The 25,480-nt window shown below is 37.7% G+C and overlaps 1 protein-coding gene across 8 annotated transcripts in view; it reads left to right on the forward strand.

Annotated features, from left to right (window-relative positions):
* The window catches only part of ZNF280D (zinc finger protein 280D), a 185,383-nt gene that overhangs the window by 28,704 nt on the left and 131,199 nt on the right, over positions 1 to 25,480 (forward strand). For all 8 annotated transcript variants that reach the window (XR_011568657.1, XM_019968775.2, XM_019968774.2 and 5 more), the window contains 5 exons: positions 1,639 to 1,704; positions 1,805 to 1,944; positions 14,438 to 14,555; positions 24,191 to 24,361; positions 24,498 to 24,607. Coding sequence is in view for 7 of the 8 variants with exons in the window: in XM_019968775.2 (XP_019824334.2) it covers positions 1,639 to 1,704; positions 1,805 to 1,944; positions 14,438 to 14,555; positions 24,191 to 24,361; positions 24,498 to 24,607 (605 nt within the window). In the remaining variant the exon portion in view is untranslated. The remainder of the gene's footprint in view (positions 1 to 1,638; positions 1,705 to 1,804; positions 1,945 to 14,437; positions 14,556 to 24,190; positions 24,362 to 24,497; positions 24,608 to 25,480) is intronic.

The following is a 25,480-nucleotide window of genomic DNA, read 5'->3' on the forward strand; positions in this document are numbered from 1 at the left end:
AACCAAAACATACTTGAGCAGTAATCCTTTGAAGGTTTGAGTAAATACTTAATCTTGAATTTATGCATGAAAGTAGTGTCAAGTTGTTTGAGCAGATTGTTCTCCTTTCAGTTCAGTTCAGTTCAGTCTCTCAGTCGTGTCCAACTCTTTGTGACCCCATGAATTGCAGCACACCAGGCCTCCCTGTCTATCACCAACTCCTGGAGTTCACTCAAACTCACGTCCATCGAGTCGGTGATGCCATCCAGCCATCTCATCCTCTGTCGTCCCCTTCTCCTCCTGCCCCCAATCCCTCCCAGCATCAGAGTCTTTTCCAATGAGTCAACTCTTCCCATGAGGTGGCCAAAGTACCGGAGTTTCAGCTTTAGCATCATTCCTTCCAAAGAACACCCATGACTGACCTCCTTTAGAATGGACATCTCTAATACTTAGGTATAGAGTACTGCACTGTCATTTTCAGAAAACAGTCCTACTTTTATATGGCCCTTTACACTACAGAATTGGAGAAGGCAATGGCACCCCACTCCAGTACTCTTGCCTGGAAAATCTCATGGACGGAGGAGCCTGGTAGGCTGCAGTCCATGGGGTCGCTAAGAGTCAGGCACAACTAAGTGACTTCACTTTCATTTTTCATTTTCATGCATTAGAGAAGGAAATGGCAACCCACTCCAGTGTTCTTGCCTGGAGAATCCCAGGGACAGAGGAGCCTGGTGGACTGCTGTCTATGGGGTCGCACAGAGTCAGACATAACTGAAGCAACTTAGCAGCAGCAGCAGCAGCAGCTAGTAGCTTGCACTCTCTCTCTCTGTCTATACTACAGAATTAATTTATGGAGGCTTGTTCCTTTCTATTATTAGGGGAAATGAGGAAATTGTTTTATGAGGTCTGGTGTTGGTCCTTTTACCTTTTTCTAAACAATAATTTTAGGCAGATCCTTAGTCTTCTGAATTTTAGTTCTGTCATAGAAAAACCTGTAAATTATTGAGTTCACATGCATGCATGCAATTAGAAACTTTAAACTGATCCTGAAAGTCGTATTAGGCTCTGACTGACTTCTGGTATAGTGATAAATATGAAGCCCGTTAAGTTGCAAGATATTCTGGTAAACTGTATGTTCACTTTAGTCTGCATTCTCTAATAGCTTCCCTTTCAGGACTTGAGTAATGGTGGAGATAATCCAATGAGGTCCCTTATAATGATACTTTAGGGCTTATAAGGGTGTGAATTGGATATGGATGTTGGACAGGATTTGATTTTCAGTAAATAGGAACTTGAATGCATGTATGTACAGCCCTTTCATCTCTCAAAGCAAGATATATACTTCAATTTTAGTTGTATATGAATATATTTTTGGAATATTTTTGCCAATTATGTGAACTATTTCTTTGCCATGCAGAAGATTTTACTTATGGGTAGTCATATTTATCAATCTTTAACTTCTGGGTTTTGGATTTTGAATTACAGTTAGAAATATTATTCTATAAGAATTAAGATACTATTTTTAGTAGATAAAGATATATATGTTAACCTGTATACTCCTTCCAGAAATCTTTTCAGTTGTTTTCAGTGTATGATTTCTATTTATATATATATATATAATTCAAACAATGAGTTTTAAAATAATGTAATCTTTTATAGATATTTTGAATAGAGTAAACCCCAGCTCATATTCGAGGGGAATAAAGAATGGTGCACTCTGCCGAGGTACAGTAGTATTTTACTATTTTTATTTTAAAGTGAAGTATTTTGACATCATTGATTATATAGAAATATATTCAATGTGTTGTGTAATTTTAAAATACAGGTATTACTCCTGCATTCAAGCCTACAAGTCAACATTACACGAATCCAGCATCAAATCCAGTGGTTGCCTCGCCAGTAAATTTTCATCCTGAATCTAGATCTTCAGATAGTTCTGTTATTGTTCAGCCTTTGTCTAAACCTGTAAGTGTTTCTGAAACTACACAGTCAGCTCAGGGATATGTTGGGTATTATTTATCTGTGTCAACAAGGCACAGTGAAAATTCTGTATTTCCATGGCTAATCATTCAGTGGAATCATTATCAGCATCAGAAAATATCACCATCTTTATGATAGTTTAACCAGTACCCAAATAATAATTGTAGGAACAAACTATCCAGCCTGTTTTTAGATCTGATAATATGCTTAAATAGGCTACAGTATTGAAAACTGTGCTATTAAAACATGAATAAAAGTATATTTAGTAATAATGGCAAGCTATTTCAGATTGTAAACTGGACTAAATGTTCTTAGTTCTTAACTGGGAAAATTGCTAGAGGCTATTGTAGCCTTTTATTCTGAAAACATACCTTCATAGTTTAGTTTAACTTTTATAGAAAGTAATAGTTAATATTGAGTTGTTAATGTGTGTAAGGTTTTGTGCTATCATGAATTAATCTCTTTAAATTCTTAAATGTTCCTATGAAGTAGGCAGTATTATTTATTTTTGTTTTATAGTTGAGGAAACTGAGGCTCACGTAGTTTAAATAATTCACTCAAGGTGGCACAGCTGGAAAATGGTAGATCTGGGATTTCAGTCCATTGCCTTAGTGTAAAAATTTTCAAAGTGTAGTCATCAGTCCCCTGGGGTACCCCTGAGACTGTTTCATGGGCTTTGGATCAACAGTATTGTCAAAATAATGCAAAGGAACTGTTTGCTTTTGTCACTGTGTTGACACTTGAACTGATGATGCAAAAGCAATGGTGAGTAAACTGCTGGGGTGTTAGTATGAATAGTAGTTTTTGTACTAGTCATCATCATGTACTCAAAATAAAAATTGTTTCAGTCATACTCAGTTACTTTGATGAAATATTAAAATGTCATTAATTTTATGAACTCTCTACCCTTGAATATATGTCTTTTAAAATGTTTCACGTATGAAATGGGTAGTATGCATAATATACTTCTATGTCTGAGGTATGATGATTAGCTTGGGAAAAAGTTCTAGTGTGGCTTAATGTTCAGCTAAATTACCCAGAAAACCATTTTTACTTGAAAGGATGACTGAAACCATGGTGTATATTACTATTAACTTAGTGGTTTAAAACCACATACTTCTATTATGTCACAGATTTTGTGAGTTAGGAGTCATGTCATGTCTTAGCTGGATCTTCTGCTTCAGGGTTCCTCCAGACTTCATTCAAGATGTGAAGCTCAACTAGGAAGTGTCTACTTCCAAGTTCTCATGGTTATTGGTAGCATTCTGTTCCTTAAGGGTTGTCATATTGAGCATCTCAATATTTTACTGGCTTTTGGTTGGCTCCTTGCCGGGTTGAGTTTTCCCACCATGGCTCTTACTTCTTCAGAGCCCACAAGGGAGAGAGAATGCTTAGCAGGATGGCATTATCAGATCAGATCAGATCAGATCAGTCGCTCAGTCATGTCCGACTCTTTGCAACCCCATGAATCGCAGCACGCCAGGCCTCCCTGTCCATCACCAACTCCTGGAGTTCACTGAGACTCACGTCCATTGAGTCAGCGATGCCATCCAGCCATCTCATCCTCTGTCGTCCCCTTCTCCTCCTGCCCCCAATCCCTCCCAGCATCAGAGTCTTTTCCAATGAGTCAACTCTTCGCACGAGGTGGCCAAAGTACTGGAGTTTCAGCTTTAGCATCATTCCTTCCAAAGAAATCCCAGGGCTGATCTCCTTCAGAATGGACTGGTTGGATCTCCTTGCAGTCCAAGGGACTCTCAAGAGTCTTCTCCAGCACCACAGTTCCAAAGCATCAGTTCTTCGGCCCTCAGCCTTCTTCACAGTCCAACTCTCACATCCATACATGACCACAGGAAAAACCATAGCCTTGACTAGATGAACCTTTGTTGGCAAAGTAATTATGTAATGTAATCACATAGAAAAAGTCATATGTATCCCTGTCACTTTTGCTCTACTCTGTCAGAAGCAAGTCACATGACTTGCCGTCACTCAAAGAGAGAGAATCACACAGGACATGAATTCCAGGGAGTGGGGATCATGGAGGCTACTTTTAAGAGTCTGTCTGCCACACACAGTGAGTTCTTCACTTTTTGTTGTTTGGTAGACAGTTCTTCAAAATTGAATAAAGTGTACTTGTCAACCTAAATGAAAACAACTAATAGTATTTCTTGCCACTGATGAAATTTGAGCTATCAAGTAAAAATTAGAATTATGAACAACTTGTATCAGTCATCATTATCTTAACAGCTTCTCAGTACATAAAATCTTTTCTTATGGTTGGTAGTATTAATAAATATGATTTTTTTATATTGTGTAATGAACTCTGTCAACATTTGGAAGATTATGTAATTCAAAGAAATCAGTATTTTCGAAATAATGTATGATATAATAAAATCATGCATGAATAAGATTCATTCAAAGTGCAAGATAATACATTTTAATGTAACAGTTCAAAAAGCTCAGTGATAGGGAGTCAGATTCCACTTTGCAGCAAACCTTTAAGAAAATACTGACTGTTGAGTTTTGGTATTGTATCAAAGAAATATATACACATTTATTGTAATTTGCTATTAAAATACTCCCTTTTTTAGCTGTTAATATTTATGAAACCAGAGTATCTTGATTCTTCAACCAAAACATTTTAACAGAATGAAAGCAGAAGCAGTTATGAGAGTATAGCTGTTTTTTATTAATCTAGACATTAAGGATATTTGCAGAGATGTAAAACAGTGCCACTGTTTTCTCTGATTCTTTTGTGTTTGCTAGATAGCCATTTAAAAAAAAATGTTATTCATGTTAATTTGTAATGGGTTTATTATTTTGAAATTTTCTATTTTAATCTGTAATATGGTAAATATCAGTAGATATAACCTACCTTTTGATTTTAAATATTTGAAGGGGTTCTGAAATCAAGGACTTAAGAATCCTTAAACAGAAAGTTACCCAAAATTTGAAGATTCTTTGCTACTGGAGTTGAATTAACTCAGTAGTTTTTTTCATGCCATCATAAGCTCTTTGACATTGGCCTTACAGAATCAGTAAATTTTCCCTAAAATATTTGTTCTTTTTACAATAAGTGAAACAACTGCTGAAGCACCTATAGATTTTATTACAAATATTCAAGTTCAAAAACAGAATTGAATCTAAATATTTTTAGAATAATCCATTTTCCCTGTATTTCATATTACTATTAGGTAAATTACATATATTTGTTACCACAAAAAATTTATATTTTGAGATGTTTCTTTCATAGAGGACCTATTAAATTTAATTTTATATTCATGAAAAGGAAAATCTATGCCTAAACAAAGTCAGCTCCCAATTATGTTTTGAAGAGGTCATATATCATAAAAAGTAAGAGTATCTTTAGGCAAATACCTTCCCCTCCCTGCCTCCAAATCTTTTCTGTGGTTTTAGCATTCTGAAATAATAATACTGATAAGAGTCCAGGACTAGTTGTCTAGAAAACTTATATTGAACCAAGAGACTTGAATGATGATTCTGCCTTTTTTAAAACTAGAGCATTGTCAAAACTTCTCTCAGCCTCATTTTCTTCATTTCTAAAATGAGAGCTAACTTTCAATCTTGGATCCTAACATGGCAAGCTACCTAAAATGTAAAGATTCTTTGTTATTAGTAGAATCAAATTAACTTGGAAAGTTTCTCATACTTATTATAAGCTGTTTGGCATTTGAAGGATAGAAAATCAGAAAAAGAAACTTTATTATTTAATTTAGTTTGATATATAAAAATCTTCACAACATTGGACTTAGGGAGAATAAAAAATAACAGTGAGGGGTGGTATTTTTGGTGTTAAAGTTAGAAACTGGAGCTTTTTCTAGCTGAAAATATTTTACATCCGTAGGCATAGTTTTTGTTTTTTTTGTAATAATTTTATTTACTTTTCACTGGGCTGGGTCTTCATTGCTGCCTTAGCTTTTCTCTAGTTGTGGTGAAAGGGGGCTATTCTCCGCTGGTGTCTCACTGCTGTGGTTTCTCTTTTGGAGCACAGGTTTTGGGGCCTGTAGGCCCCAGTAGTTCTGGCACGGGCTTGGTAGTTGCAGCTCCTAGGCTCTAGAACACAGGCTCAGTAGTTATGGTGCACAGGCACAATTGCTCCACGACATGCGGAATCTTCGCCGATCAGGGATCGAACATGTGTCTCCTGGACTGGCAGGTGAATTCTTTACAGTTGAGCTACCAGGGAAGTCCTATAGGCATAGTTTTTAAATCAAAACACCTCAATTCATGGTTCCCAAACTTGGGGAAGTTTTTTAAAAAATTTTGTCAGTTGGTCTGGGTGGATGTGTCTTAAAAATAATACATTTAAAAACACTCTATGTGATTCTATTGTGCACAGTTAGGAATGACAGAGATATTATATACTCTGGAATGAATTGAGAATCCTATGTAAGGGAACTTACTCTGAATTTTAGAAGCCACTGCGTTAAATATATTACAATTTTTCATTTTATGTCATGTTTTCTGTATATGTGTATTTTTACTTTTTCATGTAATATCTTTATACTTCTGTATCTCTTTCAAATCTCAGGGAGTGAGGATATACTATATTTTAAAAGTCAATGTGATATAGCTTAAGGGCATAGGCTTTGTAATTAAACAGACCCAGGTTCTAATTACAGCTCCATCAATAATAAGTAGGATTGAATTGGGAACCTTGTGTAACCACACCTAACATTAGTTTCAGTTCAGTTCAGTCACTCATGGACTCTTTGCAACCCCATGGACTGCAGCACGCCAGACCTTCCTGTCCATCACCAACTCACGGAGTTTACTCAGAATCATGTCTATTGAGTTGGTGATGTCAACCAACCATTTCATCCTCTGTTGTCCCCTTCTCCTCGTACCGTCAATCTTTCCCAGCATTGGGGTCTTTTCACATGAGTCAGTTCTTTGCATCAGGTGGCCAAAGTATTGGAGTTTCAGCTTCAGCATCAGTCCTTTAGTGAATATTCAGGACTGATTTCCTTAGGATGGCGTGGTTGGATCTCCTTGCTGTCCAAGGGACGCTCAAGAGTCTTCTCCAACACCACAGTTCAAAAGCATCAATTCTTTGGCGCCCAGCTTTCTTTATAGTCCAACTCTCACATCCATGCATGAATACTAGAAAAACCATAGCTTTGACTAGACAGACCTTTGTTGGCAAGGTAATGTCTCTGCTTTTGAATATGCTATCTAGGTTGGACATAACTTTGCTTTCAAGGAGCAAGCATCTTTTTTTTTATTTTATTTTTTTTAGCATCTTTTCATTTCATGGCTTCAGTCACCATCTGCAGTGATTTTGGAGCCCTCCAAAATAAAGTCTGTCACTGTTTCCCCTCTTTCCCCATCTATTTGCCATGAAGAGATGGGACTGAATGCCATGATCTTAGTTTTCTGAATGTTGAGCTTTAAGCCAACTTTTTCACTCTCTTCTTTCACTTTCATCAAGAGGCTCTTTAGTTCTTCACTTTCTGCCATAAGGGTGGTGTCATCTGCATATCTGAGGTTATTGATATTTCTCCTGGCAATCTTGATTCCAGCTTGTGTTTTATCCAGCCCAGCGTTTCTCATGATGTACTCTGCATATAAGTTAAATAAGCATTTCTTCTAAGGGATTCTTGCCCACAATAGTAGATATAATGGTCATCGGAGTTAAATTCACCCATTCCAGTCCATCTTAGTTCACTGATTCCTAGAATGTGAACATTCACTCTTGCCATCTCCTGTTTGACCACTTCGAATTTGCCTTGATTCATGGACCTAACATTCCAGGTTCCTATGCAATATTGCTCGTTACAGTGTCGGACCTTGCTTCTGTCACCAGTCACATCCACAACTGGGTGTTGTTTTTGCTTTGGCTCCATCCCTTCATTCTTTCTGGAGTTAATTCTCCGGTGATCTGTAGTAACATATTGGGCACCTACTGACCTGGGGAGTTCATCTTTCAGTGTCCTATCTTTTTGACTTTTCATACTGTTCATGAGGTTCTCAAGGCAAGAATACTGAAGTGGTTTGCCATTCCCTTCTCCCGTGGGCCACGTTTTGTCAGAACTCTCCACCATAACCCATCTGTCTGGGGTCGTGCTACAGGGCATGGCTTATAGTTTCATTGAGTTAGACAAGGCTGTGGTCCATGTGGTCAGATTGTTTAGTTTTCGGTGATTGTGGTTTTCAGTCTGTTTTCCCCCTAATGGAGAAGAAGAGGCTTATTGAAGCTTTCTGATGGGAGAGACTGACTGAGGGGGAAACTGGGTTTTGTTCTTATGGGCGGGGCCATGCTCAGTAAATCTTTAATCCAATTTTCTGTTGAAGGGCAGGACTGTGTTCCCTCCCTGTTAATTGACCTGGGGCCAAACTACAGTGGAGGTAATGAAGATAATAGCTGCTGCTGCTGCTAAGTCACTTCAGTCGTGTCTGACTCTGTGCGACCCCATAGACGGCAGCCCACCAGGCTCCTCTGTCCATGGGATTCTCCAGGCAAGAACACTGGAGTGGGTTGCCGTTTTCTCCTCCAATGCATGAAAGTGAAAAGTGAAAGTGAAGTCGCTCAGTCGGTCCGACTCTTAGCGACCCCATGGACTGCAGCCTACCAGGCTCCTCCGTCCATGAGATTTTCCAGGCAAGAGTACTGGAGTGGGGTGCCATTGCCTTCTCCAAGATAATGGCTACCTCCTTCAAATGGTCCCATGCATGCACTGCTACACTTAGTGTCCCCAACCTTGCAGCAGTCACTGCCGACCCATGCCTCTGCTGGAGACTCCTGGACACTAATGGGCAAGTCTGGGTCAGTCTCTTGTGGGGTCACTGCTCCTTTCATTAGTTTACTTATTAGGTAAACATTAGGAGAAGGCAGTGGCAAGCCACTCCAGTACTCTTGCCTGGAAAATACCATGGATGAAGGAGCCTGGTAGGTTGCAGTCCATGGGGTCGCTAAGGGTCGGACACAACTGAGTGACTTCACTTTCTTTCACTTTGCACTTTCATGCACTGGAAAAGGAAATGGCAACCCACTCCAGTGTTCTTGCCTGGTGGGCTGCCGTCTATGGGGTTGCACAGAGTCGGATGACTGAAGCGACTTAGCAGCAGCAGCAGCACCAGCAGCAGTTTACCTATTTATAAAATGGGATATAATATTAGGTCTTTGTTAGTACTGTGTGACAACTACTTGTTTTAATAATATAATGTGCCTTGAAGTGCAGGTTTATTTAAAATATGACTGTGACTTCCAGGCGGTGCTAGTGGTAAAGAACCCTGCCAATGAAGGAGACTTGAGAGGAGGGTTTGATCCCTGGGATGGAAGGATCACCTGGAGGAGAGCATGACAACCCACTCCAGTATCCTTGCCTGGAGAATGCCTTGGATGGAGGATCCTGGCAGGCTACAGTCCATAGAGTTGCAGAGAGTCAGGCACCCCTGAAGTGACCTAGCATGCACACTTATGGCTTTTTTTAAGTGTGAAAGGTGAATAACTTCAAGTTCAGAAATGACTTGCCCAAGGTTTTGTAGCTAAATAAATGTGTGGATCTTCTGGAGCCCAGTTGTGTTGATCTTTCTGAACTATTTAGAAGATATTAAAAGTTCTATGTTAGATAATTATTTTAATCTGTTATTGTTGAATAATATGTACCTGCTCTCTGAAATTGTGAGTTGTTCCCTAAGAAAGCATTTAACAGTATTAACTTTATACTTCTGTTAACTGTTTTAGAAAATATAAGTGAATGTTTTACCTTTTTAAGTGTAAATATTTGAAGAAAATATTTATGTTGAAGCAATGTCATGTTTGGTTGCAATTAAGTAATGTGGCATCACTGATTTTTTTTTGTATTACACATTAAGGTTCAAATGCAGGTATCTGCCTCTTAGGCCTTAAAATCTAGGAGTGGTTTTGGTTACTTCTGTACTTGTTTCCATAACAATTTTTTTTTTTAAACAACAGTAATAATTTATTTAGTGACAGATTGGCCATTTGTGAAGGGTGTGGTAGGGAAGGCTTATGTCTTTTCAAAACTAAGAAAAATTTTTATTGAGGTGTAGTTGACGTACAACATTCTATTGGTTTCAGATGTTCAACATGCTATTAGTTTGAAGTGTACAGCACAATGGTTTAAAATTTGTGTATATTGTGAAATGACCACCACAGTAAGTCTGGTTCTAGTCTGTCACCATATGTCATTATAGAATTTTTTTCTTGTGATGAGAAATTCTAAGATCTCTCTTAGTAACTTTCACATATGCGCTACAGTGTTATTAACACAGTCACCATGCTCAATGTCATGTTTTCATTATTTTATAACTGGAAGCTTGTATATTTTAACTCCTTTCACCCATATTTTTGTTTCTGTAACTTTTTATGGACAAACCTGTTTCAATAGAAAAGTTAGTAGTAAACCAAAATTCTTAAAACTTATTTATACCTTAATTTATAAGCACAGAACAAACAAAACCTTTCTGTTTCTATTTTGAAATACTGTGTATTTTGGTGGGAAAATTTAGAAAGAGAGACGAGTGCATACTGTACTTTGATTTTTTTTCTCACCTGCAAACAGTGTAGGTTATATCAATCAGAAGCAGACTGTATACCCAGATACGTATTCTGTTTTATCCCTGAACATTCTACTAAGAATGTATCATTGGCTTTTTCTCAAAATCATGATATTAGTGGTTGTATGATAGTCTGTCATTTTATTTAGCCATTCTTTCATTGTTGGACATAAAGATTTTTAATTTTTACTGTTAAAAATGCTATAATTACCCAATAAGCATTTTCATTTCTGTACCATAAAATTTTAAAGTAAAATAGTTGAACAAAAGGATGTGAACTTATATAAAGCCTTTGATAGCTACTGCCAAAATTTTCATGAAGAAAAGTTATACCTAAAGATAGCCTCTATTTTGCCAGTAGTATGTGTTTTCATTATTTTTTAATTCGTAAATTTTAATTCATACTAATTTTAGACTTATAGGGAAAGTAATACAATATGCCCCTAACGGAAAGTAGTTTCCTGTATTGATGTCATCTTACTTAATATAACTAAATTGCAGATCTTATTCAGTTTTACCAGTTTTTTCATTAATGACTTTTTTTAATTCCCAGGATTCTATTTAGGATCACACCTTACAGTTTGTTATTTCTTCTTAGTCTCCTCATATTTTTCTACAATTACTTATTCTATGTCTATTATGAGCTTGATACTTTTAAGAGAAGTAGCAGTTATTTTGTACTGTTTAACTGCCATTGTCTTTATTTGCATTTCTTTGGCTAAATTGAAAAAAATAATTTTTGTATATATTGGTCATTGTTTTTTGTTTTTGAAGTGCCTCAGTTTATGTCCTTTGCCCATTTTTCTCTTAAAGTGATTTTTTCTGTTTTAGACTTTAAGTCTTGTTAATCTTTGAGCTTTTACTTGCTGTATATTATGACCCATAGAATAGTCCAAAAATCACTCTAATAAGAACTCACTTTTCAGTGGTGATCTTATATATTCAGCATTGGGATCTATTTTTTGTGTGTGTATCAGTGTATTTAATATATAAAAATTTTGGAGTACATATATACACCTAAATTATATTGACCATATCTTTCATGATTCGGTTCAGTTCAGTTCAGTCGCTCAGTCATGTCCAGCTCTTTGCGACCCCATGAATCGCAGCACACCAGGCCTCCCTGTCCATCACCAACTCCCGAAGTTAACTCAAACTCACGTCCATCGAGTCGGTGATGCCATCCAGCCATCTCATCCTCCGTCGTCCCCTTCTCCTCCTGCCCCCAATCCCTCCCAGCACCAGAGTCTTTTCCAATGAGTCAACTCTTCGCATGAGGTGGCCAAAGTACTGGAGTTTCAGCTTTAGCATCATTCTTTCCAAAGAAATCCCAGGGCTGATCTCCTTCAGAATGGACTGGTTAGATCTCCTTGCAGTCCAAGGGACTCTCAAGAGTCTTCTCCAACACCACAGTTCAAAAGCATCAATACTTAGGCGCTCAGCTTTCTTCACGGTCGAACTCACATCCATACATGACCGCTGGAAAAACCATAGCCTTGACTAGACGGACCTTTGTTGGCAAAGTAACGTCTCTGCTTTTGAATATGCTGTCTAGGTTGGTCATAACTTTCCTTCCAAGGAGAAAGCGTCTTTTAATTTCATGGCTGCAGTCATTGTCCACAGTGATTTTGGAGCCCAAGAAAATAAAGTCTGACACTGTTTCCACTGTTTCCCCATCTATTTGCCATGAAGTGATAGGACCAGATGCCATGATCTTAGTTTTCTGAATGTTGAGCTTTAAGCCAACTTTTCACTCTCCACTTTCACTTTCATCAAGAGGCTTTTTTTAGTTCCTCTTCACTTTCTGCCATAAGGGTGGTGTCATCTGCATATCTGAGGTTATTGATATTTCTCCCAGCAGTCTTGATTCCAGCTTGTGCTTCTTCCAGCCCAGTGTTTCTCATGATGTACTCTGCATATAAGTTAAATAAGCAGGGTGACAATATACAGCCTTGACGTACTCCTTTTCCTATTTGGAACCAGTCTGTTGTTCCATGTCCAGTTCTAACTGTTTCTTCCTGACCTGCATACAGGTTTCTCAAGAGGCAGGTCAGGTGGTCTGGTATTCCCATCTCTTTCAGAATTTTCCACAATTTATTGTGATCCACACAGTCGAAGGCTTTGGCATAGGCAATAAAGCAGAAATAGATGTTTTTCTGGAACTCTCTTGCTTTTTTGATGATCCAGTAGATGTTGGCAATTTGATCTCTGGTTCCTCTGCCTTTTCTAAAACCAGCTTGAACATCTGGAAGTTCACGGTTCACGTACTGCTGAAGCTGGCTTGGAGAATTTTGAGCATTATTTTACTAGCGTGTGAGATGAGTGCAATTGTGTGGTAGTTTGCTGCTGCTGCTGCTAAGTTGCTTCAGTCGTGTCCGACTCTGTGCGACCCCATAGATGGCAGCCCTCCCGGCTCTCCCGTCCCTGGGGTTCTCCAGGCAAGAATACTGGAGTGGGTTGCCATTTCCTTCTCCAATGCAGGAAAGTGAAAAGTGAAAGTGAAGTTGCTCAGTCGTGTCTGACTCCTAGCGATCCCGTGGACTGCAGCCTACCAGGCTCCTCCATCCATGGGACCTTTCCGGCAAGAATACTGGAGTGGGTTGCCATTGCCTTCTCCATCCAGTTGCCAACTCTGTGGGAGTTTGAGCATTCCTTATTAATACTAAATAATCTATTTAGTATTTTATACTATTACATACCCTATATCTTTGTGCTAACGTATAAATTTATACTGTCTGATGTTTGACTATGTTATGATTCTTTTCATACTTTTCACTCTTCTTTTCTTGGTATCTTCCTGCTGAGACCACCCTTTGCCCTGATGAAGGACTGAAGCTTTCCTTGAGCCCTAAGGCCTCAAGAAATGGAGCAGATGTCCCAGATCATTCCTATAAACAGCTTCCATTCTAAACCCTGTGTGCCTAGCTTTCTTATTTGTTCATCCTTCTGACAGTTTGTATATTTGCCCTATAAGATGGGAGATTGCCTGGCCCAGCATGACTTTGCATAGGATGGTGGGAAGAGTGGGGGATTCATTCTTTCTCTTCCTGAGACTTGGCTTACAAATTTTGCCAATAAAAGTGATTCCAAAACTCGTACCATGTGATGTGTTCGTCCCTAACCTTGATGCATCGTACTACAGAGTAGTTCCCAGTTTGTTTGCCCTTATATTTTATCTATGGGGTTTATAGAGGAATAGAAGCTTTTGAAATTGTACTTAGGTCAGTATGTTTACTTATTTTTTCCTTGCTTTTACCCAAAGATTTTGATAACCTCTGTTATTTGCTCTTTGATAGGAATCCTACATTTTTAGTGACTCTCTGAAGTATATCAATCTTACTGATTTAAAATGGGTTTGTATGTTTCTTTGACCTTGAAAAAAAATCAGGCTGGGATTTTTCCCTAATTGTAACTGGCTAGTCAGGGATAAGCCAACTCTCAGTAATAACTTTGGAGAAGGCAGTGGCGCCCCACTCCAGTACTCTTGCCTGGAAAATCCCATGGATGGAGGAGCCTGGTAGGCTGTAGTCCATGGGGTCTCGAAGAGTCGGACACGACTGAAGGACTTCGCTTTCACTTTTCACTTTCATGTGTTGGAGAAGGAAATGGCAACCCACTCCAGTGTTCTTGCCTGGAGAATCCCAGGGACGGGGGAGCCTGGTGGGCTGCCGTCTATGGGGTCGCACAGAGTTGGACACGACTGAAGTGACTTAGCAGCAGCAGCAGTAATAACTTGCTTTCAGTTTTAGTAGATATTAATTTTGGCATAATAGTAATAATTGCCTTGTGTATTTTAGCTCATTAGTAATGGAGTCATTAAAGGTTATCCTTATAATATTGGCATACAGTTACATTTCCCTTTACAAGTTTGTGAAGCAAAATAATTATAACTTTGTTTGACTACATGTAATGTTCTTCCTTTGAAATATTTTAACAGGGTTATGTAACGAACTCATCACGAGTTGTTTCTAATAATTCTTCAGAGTTACTGTTTGACTTGACCCAAGATTCAGGATTACCACATTACCAAGCAGGACCAGCACTTTCTATAACAGGTTGGTTTCAGCACTTTTTCAAAAAATTAGAAAAAGAAAACTTGGTGAATAAGCATATGAAATTGACTTTCTGTTTTGAGGTCTGTGTCTTCATGTTAAGTTTTTCACATATTGTAAGGTGTAATGGCACTAACAATTCTTGAATGCCATTTTGGTGGTTTTAAATGAAATCTTATTTAGTAATATTATATTCGTTTATATATTAATATATTAATTAATTAATTACTATATATTGTATATTAGTAATGTTATCTTTCTTCCTGTTAATTTAGTATGCTAACCAGCTTTGACCTTGTTCTCAGTTGGCATTAAACGTGGGCTGAGAAAAATTTTTATTTTATTTTTACTTTGTTTTATTGGAGTATAGTTGATTTACAATGTTATGTTATTTTCAGGTGTATAACAACTTGATTCAGTTATACATTATATATATTCATTCTTTTTTAGATGCGTTTCTCATATAGGTTATCACACAATACTGAGTAAAATTCTCTCTGCTGTACAGTAGGTCCTTGTTGGTTTTCTGTTGTATATGTAATAGTGTGTTTGTGTTCATCCCAAGCTCCTGGTTTATTTCTCTGTCCCCACATTCCCTTTTGGTAGCCATTAGTTTGTTTTCAGTATCTGTAAGTCTGTTTCTGTTTTGTGAGTAAATTTATTTGTATCTTTTAAAAATTATATTCCACATATGAGTGATATTTTATATTTGTCTTTGTGTGACTTACTTCACTTAACATGATAATCGCTAGGTCCATTCATGTTGCTGTAAATGGCATTTTTTTGTTCTTTTTATGGCTACTATTCAATTGCATATATGTACCACATCTTTATCCATTTCTCTGTAGATGGACATTTAGGTTGCTTCAGTGTTTTAATTATTGTAAATAGTGCTGCAGTGAACATTCGGGTGCATGTATCTATTTGAAGTATGGTTTTCTCCAGTAATATGCCGAGGAATCGGAGAAGGCAATGGCAAGCCACTCCAGTACTCTTGCCTGGAAAATCCCATGGATGGAGGAGCCTGGTAGGCTGTAGTCCATGGGGTCACTACGAGTCGAACGTGACAGAGCGACTTCACTTTCACTTTCACACAATGGAGAAGGCAATGGCAACCCATTCCAGTGTTCTTGCCTGGAGAATCCCAGGGACAGGGGAGCCTGGTGGGCTGCCGTCTATGGGGTCGCACAGAGTCGGACACGACTGAAGGAACTTAGCAGCAGCAGCAGCAGCATGCCGAGGAATGGGGTTACTGGATCATATGGTATCTCTGTTTTGAGTTTTTTAAGGAACCTCAATACTGTTCTCCATAATGGTTGTACCAATTTACATTCCCACCAACAGTGCAGGAGGGTTTCCTTCACACCTTCTCTAGCATTTATAGTTTGTAGACTTTTTGATGATGGCCTTTCTGACTGGTGTGAGGTGATACCTCTTTGTAGTTTTGATTTGCATTTCTCTGATAATTTGTTGTATTGGTAAATCCCTTGTTTGTTGGTTTGTTTACAAATATTTTCTCCCATTCTCTTGGTTACCTTTTCATGTTGTTTATGGTTTCTTTTGCTGGACAGAAGCTTTTAAGTTTAATGAGGTCCCACTTGTGTTTTGTTTGTTTTCATTACCAAAGGAGGTGGATCAAATTACGTCAAAGAGTGAATTACGTCAAAGAGTGTTCTGCCTATGTTTTCCTCTGAGTTTTATAGTGTCCAGCCTTTCATTTAGGTCTTTGATCCATCTTGAGTTTATTTTTTCATGTGGTGTTAGAGAATGTTCTAATTTCATTGTTTTACATATAGCTGTCCAGTTTTCCCAGCATTACTTACTGAAGAAACTGTCTTTTCTCCATTGTCTATTCTTGCTTCCTTTGTTGTATATTAATTGACAATAGGTGTGTGGGTTTATTTCTGGACATTCTATCCTGTTTCATTGATCTATAGTTCTGTTTTTGTAAAAAATCTTCAAAGTAATTTCTTTAAGTTAAGGAAGTTCTCTGATACTCTAAATACTCTGTAAAAAGATATATTTATTAGGTTCTGTAGCTATTAGTATGGAAGAGTATATGATTATAGTTAATAATTTCTCAATTAGGTTAGTATGTTTATATTCAATAAATGATTTAGACGTAAAGTACGATTATAGAGTGCTGTTATAAAGTGGCTGCACTAAATTCTTCTATAGTCAGTACTCAGTAAATGCCCATTAAAGGAGTAATGAAGTTTCCCTGTTGAAGAAGAGTTACCTTTATTATATACTATGATAAAAGTGTCCAGTATGCTACTGGGTAAAAGCAGAGGGCAATTACTTATAACTCCAGAAAGAATGAAGTGGCTGGGCCAGAGCGGAAACAAGGCTCAGTTGTGGTTATATCCAGTGGTGACAATAAAGTCTGATGCTGTAAAGGACAACATTGCATAGGAACCTAAAATGTGAGGTCTGTGAACCAAGGTAAATTCAGTCAGTTCAGTCACTCAGTCGTGTCTGATTCTTTGTGACTGTATGGACTGCAGCATTTCCTAGAGCTTGCTCAAACTCATGTCCATTGAGCCGGTGATGCCATCCAACCATATCATCCTCTGTCATCCCCCTTCTCTTCCTGCCTTCACTCTTTCCCAGCATCAGGGTCTTCCCCACTGAATTAGTTCTTCCCATCAGGTGGCCAAAATATTGAAGCTTCAGTTTCAGCATCAGCCTTTCCAGTGAATATTCAGGACTTATTTCCTTTAGGATTACTGGTTGGATCTCCTTGTACTCGAAGGGACTCTCAAGAGTCTTCTCCAACATCACCGTTCAAAAGCTTCAGTTCTTTGGCACTTAGCTTTCTTTATGCTCCAATTCTCCCATCCACATATGACTACTGGAAAAACTATAGCTTTGACTAAATGGACCTTTGTCGGCAAAGTATTGTCCTTGCTTTTTAATATGCTGTCCAGGTTTGTCATAGCTTTTCTTCCAGGGAGCAAGCATCTTTTAATTTCATGGCTGCAGTCACCATCTGCAGTGATTTTGGAGCCCAAGAAAATAAAGTCTGTCACTGTCTCCATTGTTTCAAGGTAAATTAAATGTGTTCAAGCAGGACATGGCAAGAGTGAACATTGATATACTAGGAATCAGTGAACTAAAATGGACAGGAACGGGCAAATTTAATTCAGATGACCATTATAACTACTTCTGCAGGCAAGAATCCCTTAGAAAAAATGGAGTAGCCCTCATAGTCAACAAGAGTCTGAAATGTAGCACGTGGGTGCAGTCTTCAAAACAGCAGAATGATCTCAGTTCGTTTCCAAGGCAAGCCATTCAGCATCACGGTAATCCAAGTCTGTGCCCCAGTCACTGATGCCAGTGAAGCTGAAGTTGACCAGTTCAATGAAGACCTACTTTTAGAACTAACTCCAAAAAAAGATGTCCTTTCCATCATAGAGGATTGGAATGCAAAAATAGGAAGTCAAGAGATACCTGGAGTAACAGGCAAGTTTGGCCTGGGAGTACAAAATGAGGCAGGGCGAAGGCTAACAGTGTCAAGAGAACGTACTGGTCATAGCAAACATCTTTTCCAGCAACCCAAGAGATGACTCTACATGTGGACATCACCAGATAGTCGGTACTGAAATCAGATTGATTATGTTCTTTGCAGCCAAAGATAGAGAAGCTGTATACAGTCAGCAAAAACAAGACTTGGAGCTGACTGTGACTTAGGTCATGAGCTTCTTAGTGCAAAATTCAGGCTTAAATTGAAGAAAGTAGGGAAAACAACTAGGTCATTCAGGTTTTGGGCATTCCCAAGTAGCACTAGTGGTAAAGAACCTGCCTGCCAATGAAGGAGACATAAGAGGCACAGGTTCGATCCCTGGGAAGACCTCTGGATGAGGAAATGGCAGCCCACTCCACTATTCTTGCCTGGATCAACTCCCTTATGATTATACAGCAGAGGTGATGAATAGATTCAAGGGATTAGATCTGGTAGACAGTGCCTGAAGAACTATGGACGAAGGTTCATAGCATTGTACAGGTGGCAGTTTACCAAAACTGTCGCAAAGAGAAAGAAATGGAAGAAGGCAAAGTGGTTGTCTGAGGAGGCTTAACAGATATCTGAGGAAAGAAGAGAAGCGAAAGTTAAAGATATACTGCAGTGAATGCAGAGTTCCAGAAAATAGCAAGGAGAGACAAGAAGACCTTTTTCAATGAACAATGCCAAGAAATAGAGGAAAACTATAGGGAGAGACCAGAGATCTCTTCAGGAAAATTGGAGATTACAAGGGAGCATTTCATGCAAGGATGGGCATGATAAAGGACAGAAACGGTCAGGACCTCACAGAAAGAGAAGTGATTAAGAAGAGGTGGCAATACCTACAGAAGTATACCAAAAAAGTCTTAATTACCTAGTTAACCATGGTATAGTTAACCATAGATCGCTCACCTAGAGCTGAACATCCTGGAGTGTGAAGTCAAGTGGGCCTTCAGAAGCAGTACTACAAACAAAGCTAGTGAAAATGATGGAAATCCAGCTCTACTATTTCAGATCCTAAAAGATCACCCTATTAAAGCGCTGTACTCAATATGCCAGCGAATTTGAAAACTCAGCAGAGGCCATAGGACTGGAAAAGGTTAGTTTTCATTCCAGGCCCAAAGATGGGCAGTGACAAAGAATGCTCAAACTGATGTACAGTTGTGCTCTTTTCACATGCTAACAAGGATATAGTAAAAAATCCTTCCACCTAGATTTCAATAGTATGTGAACCAAGAACTTCCAGATGTGCAAGCTTAGGTTTCAAAGAGGCAGAAGAACCAGAGATCAAATTGCCAACATTGGGTGGATCATGGAGAAGGCAAGGGAGTTCCAGAAAAACAGCTACTTCTGTTTCATTGACTATGCAAAAGCCTTTGACTGTGTGGATTACAACAAACTATGGAGAATTCTTAAAGAGGTGGGAATGCGAGAGCACCTTACCTGCCTTTGGAGAAATCTGTATGTGGGTCAAGAAGTAACACAACTGGACATGGAACAGCTGACTGATTCAAAATTGGAAAAGGAGTATGACAAGGCTGAGTATTGTCACCGTGCTTCTTTAACTTAAATGCAGAGTACATCATGCAAAATGCCTGGCTGAATGAAACACAAGTTGGAATCAAGTTTGCCAGGAGAAATATCAACTACGTCAGATATGCAGATGATAGCACTCTAGTGACAGAAAGTGAAAAGGAACTAAAGAGCCTCTTGCTAAGGGTGAAACAGGAGAGTGAAAAAGCTGGCTTGAAACTCAACATTCAAAGAAACTAAGATCATGGTGTCCAATCCCATCACTTCATGGCAAATAGAAGGGGTAAAAGGAAGCAGTGAAAGGTTTTATTTTCTTGGGCTCTAAAATCACTGTGGACAGTGAGTGCAGCCGTGAAATTAAGAGACGCTTGCTCCTTGAAAGCTGTGACAAACCTAGACTGTGTTAAAAAGCAGAGACATCACTTTGCCACCAAAGGTTTATATAGTCAAAGCTATGGTTTCTTCCTGTTCAGTTCAGTTCAGTCACTCAATCGTGTCCGACTCTTTGTGACTCCATAGACTGCAGCACACCATGGTTTTTCCTGTAGTCATGTATGAACGTGTGAGTTGGACCATATAGAAAGTTGAGCGCTGAGAACGGATGCTTTTGAATTGTGTTGGAGAAGCCTCTTGAGAGTCTCTTGTACTGTAAGGAAAGCAAACCAGTCAATCCTAAAGGAAATCAGCCCTGAATATTATTGGAAGGACTGATGCTGAAGCTGAAGGTCCAATATTTTGGCCACCTGGTGCGAAGAGTGAGTCATTGGAAAAGACCTTGATGCTGGGAAAGATTGAAAGCAAAAGAGAATGACACAACAAAGAATGTGATGGTGAGATAGCATCACTGACTCAGTGGACATAAATTTGAGTAAACTGTGGGAGATAGTGGAGAACAGAGGAGTCTGGCATGCTACAGTCCTTGGGGTTGCAAAGAGTCAGACACAATTTAGTGACTATAAAAAACAAAGTTCTTCATTAACTTAAATAATGTAGTGTGTTATGAAACAGTTTTATCTAATTGAAAATTCTTTGTACAGGGAATTATGCTTTGTATACTAGTATTTTGATATATTTCAAATATTTAAAATAGTGATTTGAATACAGATTTGGGGGAATTTTTGGCTTATTCACTAATAAGCGTGGAAAATTTAGGAAACGTTTCCCCATTTTTATAGTAATATCAGTACCTAAAATGTCTTTCCATTTATATAATATTTAGTTGATGTTCATTTATTTGGGTGTTTCACCTACATATTTTTAGAAATCTAGTTACTAAAATAGGTAATAACCAGAAGAAATAAGGAGAAAAATTATTGTCTTAAGTCTGGTTTCACGAAACACATGGACTTGTATTTATAGAAAAACCTGAGTTCTTGAAATGACTTGGGACTAAGTAAGAACAATGACTCCTGCTCTACTAGCGTTTTAAAACTGCAGAGCGACTTAAAGCTGTAGTGTTAAGCTGCTATTAAGATTTTTGTCGTCTGTAGCATGTCTTTACACTTCAGTTTTCTCAGATTATTGAAATGGAAATGTTATTTTTCTTATTTAATGCATTGATTCTCCAGACCTGCAATCAGCTATTTATAGATACAATTTTAATTCTTGCTCTCTTTTACTTAGGACTTTCTGAAAACCAACTAAGATAAATAAAATGTGAAATGCTTTGTAAGCTTTAAAGGGCTCTACAACAAATATTTGTTATGAATAGTAACAGGTGTATGTTCTCTAGCATGATTAACTGATCAAGGTCAAGTGATCATGGATGTTTGGAAAGAACTGAGTTTGAGTTTGATTTTGAATGAGAATAGAATTTTTACTGGCAGAGATAGAGCTATTGAGTGTAGGAAATAATGATAGCCAAAGATAACAGAGATAAGTTAAAGGGTCAGAATTTAAAACTCTCAAATTCAGAGTAATTTTGTTTCTCGTGTTAAAAAAATTCTTATCATAAAACAGTCTGTTTGTACTATCTAGCTGTTACATAATCAGAATTTTAATCCAAAATATCCCTATTCATTAACTTTTCAAGTAGCCTAAGCATCTCACAAGAATGCTACTCTGATTATACAGAAGCTTTCCCAGGTACTTATAATAGCCATCAGTAATCACATGCTTTCAAGTTAGAAAAAAAAAAAAATCATTTTTATGTTATCTCAAAGGATGAAACAGAGGAGCTAGGTATTGTAATACCCTTGTTTTCTGGGCATATTTTCCCTTATTAAGCAGACAGATGAATCTGTTAGAATAATTTTTGCCCTCTAAAGTATGTTAAGATATAAAATATCTTATTAATAATGACAATGGATAAGGCAGTGGCACCCCACTCCAGTACTTTTGCCTAGAAAATCCAATAGACGGAGGAGCCTGGTAGGCTGCAGTCCATGGGGTCGCTAGAGTCGGACACGACTGAGCAACTTCACTTTCACTTTTCACTTCCATGCGTTGGAGAAGGAAATGGCAACCCACTCCAGTGTTCTTGCCTGGAGAATCCCAGGGACCGGGGGAGCCTGGTGGGCTACCATCTATGGGGTCGCACAGAGTTGGACACAACTGAAGCGACTTAGCAGCAGCAGTAATGACAAGATACTATCCTTTATTATTGAATGCTTTCTGTGTGCCAGATGTTGTGTTGGTTGCTCTTAAAAGTTAAGATATGAAAGGTTTTTTTAGTAATGATAGTAGCTTGCATTTATTATTAAATGCCTTCTTTATACTAAATACTGTGTTGCATGCTTTATTTTTAAATGCACTATAAAGCACTGGGTAAAATAAGGTGTTATAACTCTTACTTTACAAAAGAAGAAACGGAGGCTCAGAGAAGTTAATTAAATTAGCCAAGAATACATAACTTATCAGTGACAGGGCTTTGATTTGAACTTAACCTGTCTGATTTGAAAGCCTGGAGTATTTTTTGCTTCTACTTTCAGTGTACAGTTGTGAGAGCATTAAAATATGTGCAGTTTTAAAATCCTTGTTACCAAGTACAGTGTGTTTTATTTTCAAAAAGAATTTTTACTCAGCCTACGTATAGCCTATTTCCATTTCTCTTGCTAATCCTCTAAGGCTACAGTCCTTTAGGCTTTAAGGTTATAGTTTTCAAAATAAAACTTCACTTAGGAATTAAATCCTTATAAAAACAAAATTTTATTCAAAAGTCTAATAAATAGCATATAAAATCACAGCTTCTCTGTCAAACACACCCAGTATATTCCCTAAGGAAGAGCGCTTTAGGCTCTGGGGAAGCTAAATTTAAAACCCTTGTGTAATCCTAACTCTATTATGAGCCCTTTCACATGAATGTGTGAGGTTTTATCATTCAAGATTAGCCATTTCAACTTTGTGTGTAAGAATAAATGGACAATATAACCTAAAGCCATGAATTGTTTAGTCACTCAGTCATGTCCTACTCTTTGCGACCCCATAGACTGTAGCATGGCAGGCTTCCCTATCTTTCACCATCTCCCAGAACATGCTCAAACTCATGTCCACTGAGTCAGTAATGCCAGCCAGTCATCTCCTTCTCTGTCGTCCCCTTCTTCTCCTGCCTTCAATCTTTCCCAGCATCAGTCCTTTTCAATGAGTCAGTTCTTTGCATCCGGTGGCCAAAGTATTGGAGCTTCAGGTGCAACATCAGTCCTTCTAATGAATATTCAGGATTGATTTCCTTTAGGATTGACTGGTTTGATCTCCTAGCAGTCCAAGGGACTCTCAAGAGTTTTCTCCAGCACCACAGTTCAAAAGCATCAGTTCTTTGGTGTTCATCCTTCTTTATGGTCCAACTCTCATATCCATACATGACTACTGGAAAAACCATAGCTTTGACCAGATGGACCTTTGTCAGCAAAGTAATACTGTCTCTGCTTATTAATATGCTGTCTAGGTTTGTCATAGCTTTTCTTCCAAGAAGCAAGCATCTTTTAATTCACAGCTGCAGTCACCATCTGCAGTGATTTTGGAGCCCAAGAAAAAAAAGTCTGTCATAGTTTCCACTGTTTCCCCCTCTATTTGCCATGAAGTGATGGGATCAGGTGCCAGGATCTTCATTTTTGAATGTTGAGTTTTTTGAAAGCCATGAGTAGACCACCTCTTTGTTAAGTGGACAAAACTAACTTTTCATTAGACATTTTAAGTTGTTAAAAGCTTCTGAAGTGTCTCTCTAAAATTTTTTTTTTAAAACAAACTCATTTACTTAAGCATCTAAAGTTAATTTATTTGTGGGAACTTAGTTTGGCATACGCTTTGTGTTTTAAGTTTTTTTTTTTGCTTGACGTATTTTATTTTGCTCTGCCTTCTTTCATAGTCATTATTTATATATTTATTTGAAGCCGTATTTATTATTTTCCCACATTGAAAGGTATTTTATGAACTATTTGAGTGTATATTGTATATAATAGATATTTTGTAGTTTCTTTTTATCCCCTAACTTTAGATCACATCAATTTTTGCCATTATTTATTGTTACTTGTATGATATGTTGATTATATTACTTTTAATTTGACTCCAAAGTATTTTTTAATTTAGCTCCAAAGTATTTTTACTTAGTTGTAAGCAATATTCTGAAGACTTTAAAAATGTTTTTCCACTATTTAAATCATTGTAGGTATGAATGAAAGTTCATTTTTATCAAAACGTCCTTCTACTTCTGAAGTAAACAGTGTTAACCCAAAAAAGTCTAAACCCAGTGAAGGTGTTTCTGGAACAAATTCCTCAGCTGTATTTTCTTCAGTTAAATCTCTTTCAGTGACATCTCCCCAGGCTGTGTCATCAAAAGGTAAATATGAAATGTGGCATATATAAAGAAATTATAGTATTTATATATGAATTATAGAAATTGTAGTACAAATGATTAATAGTGGTTATTGAAGGTTAAAAAGTGATGAATCACATATATTTTGAATTTATTTTAGGTTCAAATACTTCATCAAATCAGTCTAAAAATGGAACACCTTTTCCAAGAGCCTGTCCAAAGTGCAATATTCATTTCAATCTTTTGGATCCTTTGAAAAATCACATGAAGGTAAAATTTTTCAGAATTTAATTTTAAAAAGGTTTGTAAATCCTTAAAAATACTGATTGATTTGTAGTAAATAATGATTTGTTCAGCTCTTAAGATAAATATTCTTGTAATATTTTCATATAAGGTAGAAGTTCATATTCATAATCATTGTTTTCATGTAAGATGAAGATCCCCTGGAGGAAGGCATGGCGACCCACTCCAGTATTCTTGCCTGAAGAATTCCTATGAACAGAGGTGCCTGGTGGGCTACAGACCATCAGGTTGCAAAGTGTTGGACGTGACCGAGTGACTAAGCACAGCACAGGAAAAGATTTAAAAATTTCTTCTGAGTCATCAAATTTTAAAAACCAAGTTCATATATATTATGCCTACTTATCATATTCTAATTTTAAATGAAAATAATGCATTATTCAAAATATCTTATTTACTACCTTACGCATAGTTGAAACTTCTTAAAAATAGGCATTTTATAATGTGTTTAATGTTTCATATAATGGCTTCCCAGGTGGCTCAGTGGTAGAGAATCCACCAGAAGACTTAGGAAATGTGGGTTTGATCCCTGGATTGGGAAGATTCCCTGGAGAAGGAATGGCAACCCATTCCAGTATTCTTCCTGGAAAATCCTGTGGGCAAAGCAGCCTGGCGGGCTATAGTCGATGGTGTCGCGAAGAGTCTGACACTACTGAGCACTCATGCATGCAGTATTTCATATAAGTTAACAGTTCCTTTAGTTATCTTTTTTGTTCATGCTAATATGTGCATGTCACATTACACAATGAATATCTTAGTTTTACATTAATTTCAACACCCAGACATAAACTCCAAATGGTAGAGCATTTCATATGAAGTCATTGTTTTAACTCAGTCCAGAAT

Source organism: Bos indicus, chromosome 10 (assembly GCF_029378745.1).
Source record: "Bos indicus isolate NIAB-ARS_2022 breed Sahiwal x Tharparkar chromosome 10, NIAB-ARS_B.indTharparkar_mat_pri_1.0, whole genome shotgun sequence".
NCBI classification, from domain to species: Eukaryota; Metazoa; Chordata; class Mammalia; order Artiodactyla; family Bovidae; genus Bos; species Bos indicus.